A 15,052-nucleotide genomic window follows, 5' to 3' on the forward strand; every position below is an offset into this window, starting at 1 on the left:
TGAAATGTGGCAGTCTTGGGGGAACGTCCCTCACCCGCAGAGTCACATTTGTCAGAAGTGCATATGGCTGGGTGATCTGGAAGACCGTGTAAGGAATCTGGAGCAGCAGCTGGATGACCTTCAACTCAGAAGGGAGAATGAGGCTGTCATAGATGAGAGCTACAGGGAGGTAGTCACACCTAGGCTGTCGGAAGCAGGTCGTTCGGTGACAGTCAGAGGGGGGAAAGCGAAGGTGAGCAGACAGGTAGTGCAGAGCACCCCTGTAGCCATTCCCCTGAATAATAAGTTTACCGTCCTGGATACTGCCGGCGGGGACGACCGACCAGGTGTGAACCACGGTGGCAGGGCCTCCGGCACTGAGTCTTACCCGGTGGTGCAGAAGCGTGGGATAGAGAACAGGAGAACTGTCGTCATTGGAGACTCCATAGTCAGGGGAGCAGACAGGAGATTTTGTGGACGTGAGAAGGACATCCGCACGGCTTGTTGCCTCCCGGGTGCCAGAGCCCGGGATGTCTCTGACCGGTTGCACGACATCCTGGTACGAGAGGGAAAGCAACCAGAAGTAGTGATACATGTTGGGACCAACGACATAGGCAGGAAGAGGGATGAGGTCCTGAAGTGTGAGTTTCGGGAACTAGACAGAAGGCTGAAGAACAGGACCTCAAGGGTGACGTTCTCAGGATTGCTGGCAGTGCTACGTGACAGAGATGGTAAGAATCGGAGGAGATGGCAGTTGAATGCGTGGCTGAGGAGTTGGTGCAGGGAGCAGGGTTTTAGATTTTTAGATCATTGGGATCTCTTCTGGGGAAGGTGGGACCTGTACAGATTGGATGGGTTGCACCTGAACTCGAGGGGGAGCAATATCCTTGCAGGTAGTTTTGCTAGCGTGGTTCGGGAGGGTTTAAACTAATTTGCGAGGGGGATGGGACCCAGAGCGATAGAGCAGTGAAAGAAGTGCATGGAGTAAAGCCAGATCTAACACATAGAGAGGCTTTGAAGAAAGAGAAGCAGAATAAACGATGTAAAGACAGTAAGGTAGAAGGGCTGATATGTGTGTACCTCAATGCAAGAAGCATCAGGAACAAAGGTGATGAACTGAGAGCTTGGATACATACATGGAATTATGATGTAGTGGCCATTACACAGACTTGTCTGGAACCAGGGAAGGAATGGATTATCAATATTCCTGGATTTCAGTGCTTTAAAAGGGATAGAGAGGGCGGAAAAAGGGGAGGAGGGGTGGCATTACTGGTCAGGGATACTATTACAGCTACAGAAAGGGTGGGTAATGTAGCAGGATCCTCTTTTGAGTCAGTATGGGTGGAAGTCAGGATCAGGAAGGGTGCAGTTACTCTACTGGGGGTATTCTATAGGCCCCCTGGTAGCAGCACAGATACAGAGGAGCAGATTGGGAGGCAGATTTTGGAAAGCTGCAAAAATAACAGGGTTGTTGTCATGGGTGACCTTAACTTCCCTAATATTGATTGGCACCCGATTAGTTCCAAGGGTTTAGATGGGACAGAGTTTGATAAGTGTGTCCAGGACGGATTCTTGTCACAACATGTGGACAGGCCGACCAGGGGGAATGCCATACTAGATCTAGTACTAGGTAATGAACCGGGTCAGGTCACAGGTCTCTCAGTGGGTGAGCATCTGGGGGACAGTGACCCCCGCTCCCTGGTCCTTAGCATTAACATGGAAAAGGATAGAATCGGAGACGACAGGAAAATGTTTAATTGGGGAAGGGCAAATTATGAGGCTATAGGACTAGAATTTGCGGGTGTGAATTGGGATGATGTTTTTGCAGGGAAATGTACTACGGACATGTGGTCAATATTTAGGGATTTCTTGCAGGATGTTAGGGATAAATTTGTCCCGGTGAGGAAGATAAAGAATGGTAGGGTGAAGGAACCATGTATGAGAAGTGAGGTGGAAAATCTCGTCAGGTGGAAGAAGGCAGCATACATGAGGTTTAGGAAGCAAGGCTCAGACGGGTCTATTGAGGAATATAGCAGAGCAAGAAAGGAGCTTAAGAAGGGGCTGAGAAGAGCAAGAAGGGGACATGAGAAGGCCTTGGCGAATAGGGTAAAGGAAACCCCCCAAGGCATTCTCAAATATGTGAAGAAAAAAAAGGATGACAGGAGTGAAGGTAGGACCAATTAGGATAAAGGTGGGAAGATGTGACTGGAGGCTGTGGAAGTGAGCGAGGTCCTCAATGAATACTTCCTTTCTGTATACACCAATGAGAGGGAACTTGATGACGGTGAGGACAATATGAGTGAAGTTGATGTTCTGGAGCATGTTGATATTAAGGGTGAGGAGGTGTTGGAGTTGTTAAAATACATTAGGACAGATAAGTCCCCGGGGCCAAACGGAATATTCCCCAGGCTGCTCCACGAGGCGAGGGAAGAGATTGCTGAGCCTTGGGCTAGGATCTTTATGTCCTCGTTGTCCACGGGAATGGTACCGGAGGATTGGAGGGAGGCGAATGTTGTCCCCATGTTCAAAAAAGGTAGTAGGGTTAGTCCGGGTAATTATAGACCAGTCAGCTTTACGTCTGTGGTGGGAAAGCTGTTGGAAAAGATAGGATCTATGGGCATTTAGAGAATCATGGTCTGATCAGGGACAGTCAGCGTGGTTTTGTGAAGGGCAAATCGTGTCTAACAAGCCTGATAGAGTTCTTTGAGGAGGTGAGCAGGCATATAGGTGAGGGTAGTGCAGTGGATGTGATCTATCTGGATTTAAGTCAGGTATTTGACAAGGTTCCACATAGTAGGCTTATTCAGAAAGTCAGAAGGCATGGGATCCAGGGAAGTTTGGCCAGGTGGATTCAGAATTGGCTTGCCTGCAGAGGACAGAGGGTCGTGGTGCAGGGAGTACATTAAGGTTCGAAGATTGTGACTAGTGGTGTCCCACAAGGATCTGTCCTGGGACATCTACTTTTCGTGATTTTTATTAACGACCTGGATGTTGGGGTAGAAGGGTGGGTTGGCAAGTTTGCAGACGACACATAGGTTGGCGGTGTTGCAGATAGTATAGAGGATTGTCGAAGATTGCAGAGAGACATTGATAAGCTGCAGAAGTGGGCTTTTAAGTAGCAGATGGTGTTCAAACGCGAGAAGTGTGATGTGGTATACTTTGGAAGGACAAACTCCAAGGCAGAGTACAAAGTAAATGGCAGGCTACTTGGAAGTATGGAGGGGCAGAGGGATCTGGGGGTACATGTCCACAGATCCCTGAAAGTTGCCTCACAGGTGGAAAGGGTAGTTAAGAAAGCTTATGGGGTGTTAGTTTTCATAAGTCGAGGGAGTCGCGATGTAATGATACAGCTCTATAAAACTCTGGTTAGGCCACACTTGGAGTATTGTGTCCAGTTCTAGTCGCCTCACTGTAGGAAAGATGTGAAAACATTGGAAATGGTACAGAGGAGATTTACCAGAATGCTGCCTGGTTTAAAGAGTATACATTATGATCAGGGAATAAGGGAGCTAGGGCTTTACTCATTAGAGAGAAGGAGGATGAGAGGAGACATGATAGAGGTGTACAAGATAATAAGTGGAATATATAGAGTGGACAGCCAGCGCCTCTTCCCCAGGGCACCACTGCTCAATACAAGAGGACGTAGCTTTATGGTAAGGGGTGGGAAGTTCAAGGGGGAATATTAGAGGAAGGTTTTTTAGTCAGAGAGTGGTTGGTACGTGGAATGCACTGCCTGAGTCAGTGGTGGAGGCAGATACACTAGTGAAGTTTAAGAGACTACTAGACAGGTATATGGAGGAATTTAAATTGGGGGCTTATATGGGAGGCAGGGTTTGAGGGTCGGCACAACATTGTGGACAGATGGGCCTGTACTGTGCTGTACTATACTATAATTCTAATTCTATAAAATAGAAAGGTGGGTGAACAACAGAGTGAGAGAAACGACATGTGAGGAGATGTTGAGAGAGGGATAAGGTGTTGTGGAATGGTGAGCAAGAGCGGGCATTACCGGAAGTTTGAGGAATAGATGTTGAAGGCCACCCAGACAGAATATAAGTTTTTGCTCTTCCAACCTGAGTGTGGCACCATCTGGACAGTAGCGCAGGCCATGGATTGACATGTTGGAATGGGAAGTGGAATTTAAATGCTTGGCCACTGGGAGAACCCGATTTCCTTTCTGGTGGACTCCAGTTGTAGGTACAGGTGCTGGGCGAAGCGGTCTCCTGCTCTACGTTGGGTCTCACGGATACACAAGTGGTCACACCGGGAGCAGCGAACATCGAAGATGACCAGAACCGACTCACAGGTGAAGAGTCTGAAATCCACAGCTGACTACTCGAGGGAGACACTACAAAAAAAAATGAATCAGAACATGAACCATCGAGGCATAAGTGATTGTGGGTGTTCTGGTGTAAAGTAGATGGTGACAGTCGGTCTGCGGATACTGGGCAAATACCCAGCTCCTGTGCCTTGACATTGTTTGACTCTATCCGGCAATGTCGGTGTGAACGAGCGCCCTCTGCTGGCTTGGGAACAAGGGGCCGGTTCTGGTTTTCAGACACAATGTTATTGGACTGCCGTTCCACAAATGAGGGAGTGTCTTTGTCCCTGGTAGACGACTGTGAAGGGATATGCTTTTCATTGATAATCTGGTTGAAAGTGATTACTGCCACCCATTTCTCACCACCTCTGAATAACCGGTTTGAGATAAATGGTGGCTGGCTACGTGGGTAGATAAGAGGTATTCTGCATTTGTTGGTTGGTCCAGTGTCCACAGGGTGAACACTGGTGACACTTACACGAGAAATGTGGATGTTGTTGGTCGCGGCTGACCGTTTAGCATCACTTTTTGTTCAATGACCCGGCGGTTCTCCATTAGCTGGTATGATATTTTGGTCTCTAAGCAAGCAGGCAATTTATTTAACGGACAAACATGTATTAGGCATGCAGTTTAGAATTAATAAAAAAAAACACATTCAGTAAACGGATGGCAATTAATTGAGACTTTATATTTTTATTTCTATAATATGTCCAGAGTAGACCCGTATTCGTGATAGTGATCGAGCGGAATAAGCGTTTACAGACCTTGGAATCTACGATTTGAATTTATCAGCAGGAACTAGATTGACAAATCGATAATAGGTAACACAATGCAATTAAAAATCTGCATATTAGCAAGTATATAATCTCCAACCATCGGGGTCCTCTTTAAACATGTACCTAATAATACAAGTTCATCTAACAACATTGCGTCCTGGCTATTAAAAGGTTTTGGTGTGAAGACGTTTCTTTTCGTGCACTCAGTTGCCACATTTTTCATACAGCTCTCCAGCTATGAGGTCATGCACACAAATATCTAGTCAGCTAATCATGTGGGAGCAAGTCAATGCACAAATGCCTGGTCGAGAGATTCAGTTTTCATTCCGACCAAACATCAGAAAGGGGAAGAGAGGTAAACTAAGTGACTTTCATTTTGTTGGTGTCTGTCGGGGTGGTTTGAGTATGTCAGACAGAAACTGTTAATCTCCCGAGATTTTAAGATTCCAGTGTTTACAGAGAACACACACACACACACTCACATGAACCATCGATTTTTGCGGCGGCTGTGTGTGCTAAAATGCGATAGTAACTGAAATAACATCTGTACTTTGATCCAGTCTCAGGAATTTGCCACCCGCTGTCTATTGTCCAGCCTCCTGAGTGCTCCCAGCATTCATTCTCCTCCACTTCTCCAAATTACCTTCCATCAGCGCGGTACAAACAACAGTGGTGTGAGAAGATCAAATCTGAATGCAACAGACGTCGGGGTTTTCAGTGCATAGGGTGGCACACAGCAGAAGGCCACAGTCATACTGTCGATTGTCTCTTAATTTGATACGAGAGGACCAAAATATAGTGACAACTGATTGCATCGTCTTCCCCTGGCTTACGCTAAAAAACCCGCAATTGGATATCCTATCTCTGCGATGCATTTGCATTGGCCGGTTCAACAAGCTTGGAGCCTGTCGAGTTAACTTTCCTTAAACCAGTCTGAGATCCAATTTGGAAATGTAAAATATCCCGAAACAATTTACACCCCATGGGGTTGGATGTGTATTGGAGAGGGTATGGTCGTCAATCATAATACCGCGGAGGAAACAATAATAAGGCTGGTGTTGCAAGTGCCATCTCTGCCCGCAAGGCGATATAGTTCAACAACTGAGATAGGCTGCGAAAGAGCAGATGAAAAGTAATCGGGAAAAATGGGACGGGGCGCGCGCGCGTGTGTGCGCGTGTGTGCGTGTGTGCGTGTGTGTGTGTGTGTGTGTGTCTGTTGGGGGGCAGGTGTACACGGACACTAAAAATTAACGAAGAGGTACCTAGGGTGGTTAAGAAAGCAAGTCAGACTCTCTCTTTTTCAGCCGTGTTTCAGAGGGCAGGTGAAGGTTCAGACCTATCGCACCCAGCCATGAATTTTCCCTCCGAATAGGCTGGAGATGGACTAATAAGGAGAATTATGAGGGGCACAGATAGCGAAGTAAGTCTGGCCCGTCGGCGCCACATCAAAGCATGCTGGACATAGGAAAGAAGAGAGCAAAACGATCGGACTAGTCAGCCACAAGTGTGGAACAATCTTATAACCGAGGCACCAGTTGTTGGAAATTCTACAAAAAAATCTGACGAAGGGTCTGGGACAGGAAATGATGGAGTAACATTTGGTCTACACGGAGGCTGTTCTTTGTCGAATCTGCTAGTTAACTCACCCTCTTCCCCCATACGCTATAGTCATCTTAGTTGAACCACGAACTGGAGACACGAACATTCCGCCCAAACATTACAGCGAAAAGTGAGCCAACAACGCCAGGGTGGACAACCACGCCATTGGGAAGATGGCGGTCCCCTCACACCGCAGCACCCTCATCTCGCCTTCACTGCCCCTCTCCACCCTTACCCGGGTCCCAGCCTCCCCGTCCGTTTCGAGAGAAATATCCACTCCGTCAGTACGCGGTTCGTAACTCGTGATTTTGAATGCTTCATATGGCGGAATCAGAACCTCTTCCTCACCGGGGAAAGACGAGTAATTTTCTATCTGGGCACCGTACTGAGAGAAAATTGTAAATCTTGTTTTGTTGCCGAACGCCCCGCTCCCTTGTTTGCGAGAGGACGAAGCAAAATAACCAAATTTCATTCGTGATCTCACCTCACCATAGCACTCTTTCTGCATTTTTCTGTAGGTCGGCTGGGGTGTCTTACCCAAGACCTCTCTCAGTCTCTCGATGGCAACGGAGAGAAGATACTGGAAACTTTTGAAGGCAAACTTCTCCGCGTAGACGGAGTCGTTGGCTCCGTACATCCTCACCGCCGCATTGAACTGGCTATAGAATGGGGTCTCCCGCGTGTAGGCAATTATGGCCACCACGTGTTCTTCTCTGAGCCCCCGGGGCACTGGGACCTTGCTCAGTCGCGGGTCGGTTTGTCGCAGGGAAAGTGCATCTGTCCATGCCTCTTCAAGCATTTCGTTAACTTCGCGCTCCTTTCTGAGATATTCGGTGGCCAACATGTCGGACTCTTTGCTCTGGGTGTAGATGTAAGCGGCAGAGTTATTCATCATGCTCAGCTGGATGACGTCATCCCCATTGTTCCGGGTGTCCGTGTCTACATCCGCCCGACCTGGAAACGGATAGAAAACGGGAATCAGAGAGCTGCGTTATACAGAAGGGTTCAACGATACAGGACATTATTCGTTTTACCGGAGGATACTCGGGCGATATCCACAGTCGTATAAACTTAAGAGGGGCATAAATAGCCTCACAGCCCACAGTCCTTTCCCGAGGTTTGGAGCATCATGAGAAACAAAGTTTGGGGTTGAAGGCGATTTGATGGGAAACTGAACGAAAACATTTCACCACATAGAACATCCTTTCATATGATCTGGATGGAGCAGCGGCACTGAGGAAATTTGAAGCATAATTGTACAGGTACATGGACAGAGATAAACGGGCTGGAGATACGCCTTTACCAAAGGACGTGTAAAAGTCTCCTTCCCTTCGTTAGCCTGCAGGACACCCGGGGGCCAAGTGTGGAGCCTGCTTAGCTCCCCGATCAGTTTCACCTGAAGCTTGGCAGTAGCTGATGGATAGGAATGTCTGGGCTCACCCGGCCTGTAAAGGCAGTGTCCAGAAGAATGCAGTAGCAACCCACTTCGTACGGTGGAAACAAAGAATGAACAATCATAGTCATGTGACCATCATCACCAACATCACACGTAATGAGCGAGTAAACAAAGACAGGGCATTTCTGGAGGGACATGAACCAAACTCTGATCGGCTTCTTGGCCTGAATGGCCTGTTGTTCCCGTGTTGTGTCATACTGTGATTCTGTGACGCCAATAGTTGGAGAGTAAGACTTTGGCCATCCACCTGTACCAACCCCATCTTCCAGCAATTAACCGGTAGACACGTATGCCTGGATGATTCAGCTCTACGTCTGGACACTTCCAGAATGATGTTCGGAAATCTCTTTCCACTGCTTATCTCCAGCAGTGCGTCCCAGATGCTCACTCTTGTCTGGGTGAAGAATGGATCCCTCAGGATCGCTCTAAATCTTCTATCCTTAGATCCCTGACCTCTAGTTTAACTGCCTCTGAGATGAGGAAGGGTTTTCTGCCGTATGTTCTAAAACGACCTTCCTTTCTGAATATGTTTCAGCCACGTCCCTTTCAACTCCTTCGTTCCAGAGTAAGCAATCAAAAGACCAAACCTTGCCGCACCAGGTGGATTAGTGTCCTTCCCACTGGTCCTAAGGCTATTCCATCCTTCCAAAGATGTGGTCCTGATATTAACCAGTGGACTCATATAAAGTTTCTACTCTTCTTAAGTGACCTCTATAGCTCTCTTCCCATCATGCTCTCCGAGAGTGCATTCCACGTACTTCACGCCCGCCGGAAGAAATCGATACTACCAAAGCTTCTCTCGAAGACTCAAAGGTACCAGACGTAGTCAGGATTGGAACATAGCATACTGAGGCCACAGTGGGTGGAATTTGGATCAAGTACTTTATAGGGGCACGTTATATCACATGAGAATTAAAAATGTATCCGGAACAGTTTACAGAGGCCTTCCCCATCACACTCCGATCATTAACAGGGGGTTGAACCGCTGCCTACTTGGTTCCCCCAATCTGTTTCGCACTCCTCTCCTAACGTCCTGAAAATTTCCAACTGATCAATCACGGGGGAGATGAGAACGGAGGGTCGAACTCTTAAGGAAAGTGAGCGGGAGAGGCTTTCGCTCCCGTATGAATTTGACGCACACTATCTCCGCGTTCCTGGGGGCAGACTTGACCTGACCAGGTTTAGGGCGGGTGGATGACAGATGGGTGGACAAATCCCAGTAGAGTGACTTGAATGTGTGTGGTGATTGAATGAATCCGATCTGGATTTTGCCAAAAATTAGCAAGTATGTTTTCAGCTGGATTGCATAAGTTGCAATTTCGCTTCTAAAAATTGGAATTATTAACGGGTCTACTAAACTGGGATTTAAGGATCGGGGAACGTATTCCTTGCAATACCTGGAAATAACGGCCCCACCTCTTTCAGGATCCAACCTTTGAATAAGGATCAGTGGTAAAATAAGGCTACTGTACATAATCGTTTTCAAATTTCACAAGTTCGTCCCCATGGTCTTGAATTTAAAATAGAGACTTACAGAGATGGCACGTGATAGAAACCAAGATCAGAATCCAAGGAAATTGTCGTATTGTCTCCATTCTCCGAAAAAGGATTAACTCGTTCCTTGCTTATGACAGATGGAATCGCCCTTTGCCTTCTTGATACACCCACTGGCAAAGTGATTCTTTTTTTTTCAGGTAAGTCCTGCATAACAGTAACACAGAAACGAAAGAATAATGAGATCATTGTGCCGTAGTAGATATTTGAATGCGTTGTCCAATTTCTTTGAAGTCCCTAATCCCATCGTGGTCCCATCCCTCCATCCCTCGATCCCCCTCTCTCTCTCCCTCTCTATCTAATTATCTATCTATCTATCTATCTATCTATTTATCTGTCTATCTCTCTATCTATCCATCTATCTCTGCCTCTGTGCTTCTATTGTTTTCGGTCTTTTTCTCTCACTCTCGATGTACCTACCTCTGTCTCCGTCTCTGTGTCTCTATTGCTTTCTCTCTCTATCTCTCTGTGTATCACTGTCTGTCATTCCCTCTTTCTCTTTCTCTCTCTCTCCCTCTCTCTCCCCTCTCTTTCTTTATCTCTGTCGCTGTCTCTCTTTCTCGTTCGCTGTCTATCTGTCTCTGTGTATCTCTCTCTGCCTCTCTGTCTGTATCGCTTTCTCTCTCTCCCTCACTCTCTCTCTACATCTCTGTCTCTGTATCTCTATTGCATTCTCTCTCTATCCCTCTATTGCATTCTTTCTCTTTCTCTCACCATCTCTCCCCCATTCTCTGTTTCCCTCTCTCTCGCTCTCTCTCAACCCCACACACTCACTCTCTCTCTTTCTTTCTCTGTCACTATCTCTAGCTCTGTCTCTGTGTCTCTATTGATTTCTCTCAATTTCTCTCTTTACCTCTTTCTCTCGCTGTGTGTGTGTATGTGTGTGTGTGTGTGTGTGTGTGTGTGTGTGTGTGTGTGTGTGTGTGTGTGTGTGTTCGTATATCACCGATGTCCCATTCCAGAAAAAAAATACAAATCTGGTCAAAACACACGCGGCGCCAGTCGGAGTTAGGGGCATCGAGAGTCTGCGGGAAACAGACAGACAGAAGTGAAGTGGGACAGACATAATCACAGCGAGAGAGGAGATGAGTTTATATGATCAACCTCCATGACGTCACACAACTTCCTCCGCTGGCAGGCATGTGTGCCAGGCGTCCCCGTCAGCACCCTAACTACCTGCTATTATTTTACTATGCCATTCGTTTTTCTTTTGGTTAGAAACTTCCATAAGCTCATCCTCAGATACCTATGCCAAGCGGAAGCCGAACTTCCCTTTCTCTGTAACCCCACTGGCTTTGCCTCGGTTTGATTAGGCTAGCATCAAATCCGAGGGTTGCTGTGCGGCATTGTCCGAAGGGCTGGAAGGGAAGCCTCCACGCTGTGTCCCAATAAATAAAGAAATAAAACTAGTGCTGGTAGAATGCAGTTGTAATTAATACAGCCCAGTCCATCATGGGGACAGCACTCCCCGCCTTTGAGCACATGGACACGGACAGTCGTCACGGCAAGTTTGTCAGGAACACGGGTCGATACTTATGCAGAAGTGTAATCTGCATGCACCGGCAAGCCAGGCAACCCACGCGGAAACACACACACACACACACACACACACACACACACACACACACATAGACACACACACACACACACACACACACACACACACACACACACACAAGCACACACACACACACACACACACACACACACACACACACACACACACACACAAGCACACACACACTTTTTTATGAAGAGTAATAGAGAATCGAGGATAGATATGGGACCAAAAGAAAAGGACGCTGAGGATACTGTAATGAGAGACGCAGCGATGTCAGAGGAACTGAATACGTAGTTTGCATCAGTGTTCACAGTGGAAGATACCTGCAGTATACCAGACATTCAAGAGTGTCAGGGAAGTGAAGTATGTGCACTGAAAATTATGACCGAAAAGGTTCTAAGGAAGCTTAAAGGTCTGAGGGTGGATAAATCTCCTGGACCTGATGGAATGCACCCTTGGGTTCTGAAGAAAGTAGCAGGAGAGATTGGGGAAGCATTAACATTGATCTATCAAGAATCGATTGATTCTGGCATTGTACCGGATGACAGCAAAATTGCAAATGTTACTCTGCTATTTAAGAAGGGTGGGAGGCAGCAAAAGGAATCTACAGACCTATTAGCCTGACATCAGTAGTTGGGAAGTTGTTGGAATCGATTGTTAAGGATGGGATTAAGGAGTACCTGGAGGCACATGACAAGATACACCAAAGCCGGCAGGTTTTCCTGAAAGGAAAATCTTGTCTGACAAACCTACTGCAGTTTTTTTGTAGAAATTAGAAGCAGGGTGGACAAAGGAGATGTAGTAGATGTGATATACTTGGACTTTCAGAGCACGTTTGACAAGGTGCCGCAGATGAGGTTGCTTAGCAAGGTAAGTGCCCATGGAAATACAGGGGAGTTACCCGCATGTTTGAGCATTGGCTGATCTGCAGAAAAGAGACAGTGGGAATAAAGTGATCCTATTCTGGCTGGCTGTTAGTTACCAGTGGAATTCCACAAGGGTCAGTGGTAGGGCATCTGTTTTTCACGATGCGTGTCAATTACTTGGACAATGAAGTTCATGGATTTGTGGGTAAATTTGCTGGTGATACAAAGACAAGTGGGGGAGCGGTAAGTGGTGAGGAAACAGAGAGCCTGCAGAGAGATTTAGATAGTTTAGGGGAATGGGCAAAGAAGTGGTAAATGAGATACAATGTTGGAAAGTATATGGCCATGTATTTTGGTGGAAGAAACAAACGGGCAGACTATTATTTAGATTGGGAGAGAATTCAAAATGTAGAGATATAAAGGGACTTTGGAGTCCTTGTGCAAGATCCCCTGAAGGATAAGCTCCAGGTTGAGTCGGTTGTGAAGAAGGCGAATGCAATGTTGGCATTTATTTTAGAGGTATAGAATATAAGAGCGGGGATGTGATGTTGAGGCTCCATAAGGCACTCTTGAGAACACACTTGGAGTATTTGGGCTTTAGACTCCTTATTTTGGAGAGGATATACTGACATTGGAGAGGGTTCAGAGAAGATTCACGAGAATGATTCCAGGAATAAAAAGGGTTACCGTATGGGGAACGTCTGCCATCTCTTGGGCTGAATTCCTTGGAGTTCAGAAGAATGAGGGGGGATCTCATAGAAACATTCCGAATGTTAAAAGGCCTGAACAGATTTCATATGACAAAGTTATTTCCCATGGTAGGGGAGTCTAGAATAAGGAGGCACGACTTCAGAATTGAAGGACGTCCATTTAGAATAAAGATGCGGAGAGATTACTTCAGTTGGAAGGAGGTATATCTATGGAATTTCTTACCAGGAGAGATGTTATTCACTTAAATTTACTTTGAACTTTGAGTTTATTAAATATTCCTCCCAATCCTGATTACATTGCTAGCCGCCACTCGGCCCGAACTCCTGACACCGCCTATGTGCTTAAAACCTGTTCAGCTTTCCTATCTCAGACCGTCCGCTTACGTCATTACTGTCATCGGAGAGTAATTTGGCGAATAGGGATATTAAGTACAAATTAATGTTGAAAGGCAGATCTATCCCCCTTTGACTTCCGGGCTTATTCGGAAATGTGGAGGAAGTCTGGTGCTGTCAGGTACTTAAAGAACAGAGATATTGTGGAACATGTTCACAGGACCAGGGTAATCCTTCGGTCACGTGCTCCCGAAATACCGTGAGGAGAACGGAACTGCACAAGAGCGCAGACTTTGCGTTCTTTATTTTTCTTTGTTCATCTGTCTCTATGAATCTCTTTTTATCACTATAACAACGACTTGCCTTACGTTGTTTTTTTTGTTTGTCTTCCTTGCTCGCTTAATCAGTTCACTCTTATCCATTTCCTTCTGCCTCCCTTCCCTGCTTATCTGACCGCACCCGTCTTCTATCAATGCTCCACTCTTCCACAAACCCCTCTCATTCCCACTTGACTTTGCCGTGACCGCGCAACCCACCCCCTCCTCCCCCGCCAACATTTAGAACTTCCCATCTCAACTTATCCAGGCATTTACACCACGAACCCCCAACCACCCGCTAGCCGTGTAAGACTGACTCTATACCGCTTCCCATCGGATCCCTTGAGCCGCCGGGCGAAGTGCCAGCTTAACCCTTCGCCACCCAGCATCTGCGACCTCTCATTCTCAAACACACTGGTATAGAGCAGATTTTCATTCATTCCCGGGGTTGTGAGCGAAGGGAGACGGAATGTGTCCAGTTCTGTTAAATCTGAACCCTTTCTGTTCTTTACTGACTGCTCCCTTTTGTTTAAATCTACCGTTTAGGAAGAACGAGTTCTGCCTCACAGGTGGAAGATCCATTCATTCCTCCGTACTTTGAAACTTGTCCGCGCCTGTTTAATTACTCACGGACATTTGCTATTAACTTGACTTGAGTTCACGCTCCTGTTGAACCGTGTGAATGAATTCACAGCCCGATTAAGTTGCAAAGACGTTCACTTTAACGATCCTCTCCGTGGCAGCTTATAGCCGAGCATGTCAACCCCCGGGAAAACAAAAGATACTGCCTTTCTACTTATCTGTCTCTCTTGTTGGCTATTCATCAACTGAACGAGTTTGGCAAATTCACTGCGCAACTCTTAATTAATCAACGTTAGACTTTTACTGCCTGTGCTGAAATTAGGAGATCAAACCAATGTTTTCTTTGCACCAGTACTCACTCAGTCCACTCTTCCAATTTATAACACCGAAGATGGTGATCTGCGGTTGGCCGGACGACGGGTCCTTTCTTATTCCAGCCTCTGGTATGGGAGTCCGTTCTTGCGATGGTTCATCTCCGGAGTTCTCTGGGCTTTGCATTTGAACTTCCTTATTTTAAAACTCCCGTTATGAGTTCAAATGATGCACGTCAATATTGCTGGCACGAAGTCACCTGACCAACCTGAAACACCCTCCAACTGGATTCAGTGGGAAGTTAAACCATTCCGTGCCTTTGCTGAATTAACTAGCTCTGTTCGACCCTTGCTCAAACCAGTAAACCGGTCAACGAGCCACTGGGCCAAGATAATGAGATTACCCCAGGAAACCTGCCATGGCACGCAGATCTCTGGAATGGAGAGCTAATTATTACCTTGCTTCAGGTCGTGGCAGTTTCTGTTACGGTTTCTGATTTTGCTTTCCAGAAACGCTGGCCATGATCTTCTGCAATCTGCCACTGTACCCAGTACACCGTTTACCTGAGATTGATCTCGGGTTAATCAGACCAATCGCAGAAACTCCTTGTGTACGCACTTAATTGCTCTGATTGAGTTATCCAAGAGCAAGAACCAATTTATCTAGCAGTTCACAAAATGGAACTC

The 15,052-nt window shown here is 46.6% G+C and overlaps 1 protein-coding gene across 1 annotated transcript; it reads right to left on the reverse strand.

Moving 5' to 3' along the window:
- Positions 1-4,974: 4,974 nt before the first annotated feature.
- Positions 4,975-14,579, reverse strand: LOC140207762 (GPI-linked NAD(P)(+)--arginine ADP-ribosyltransferase 1-like). Its single transcript, XM_072276316.1, has 3 exons — positions 14,414-14,579; positions 9,666-9,832; positions 4,975-7,629 (listed from the first exon to the last, which is right to left on the reverse strand). The coding sequence occupies exons 2-3, from the start codon at positions 9,724-9,726 to the stop codon at positions 6,794-6,796; spliced, it is 897 nt and encodes a 298-aa protein (XP_072132417.1). The 5' UTR covers positions 9,727-9,832; positions 14,414-14,579; the 3' UTR covers positions 4,975-6,793.
- Positions 14,580-15,052: the final 473 nt, after the last annotated feature.

The sequence above is a fragment of the Mobula birostris genome, chromosome 13 (genome assembly GCF_030028105.1).
Source record: "Mobula birostris isolate sMobBir1 chromosome 13, sMobBir1.hap1, whole genome shotgun sequence".
Lineage (NCBI taxonomy): Eukaryota > Metazoa > Chordata > Chondrichthyes > Myliobatiformes > Myliobatidae > Mobula > Mobula birostris.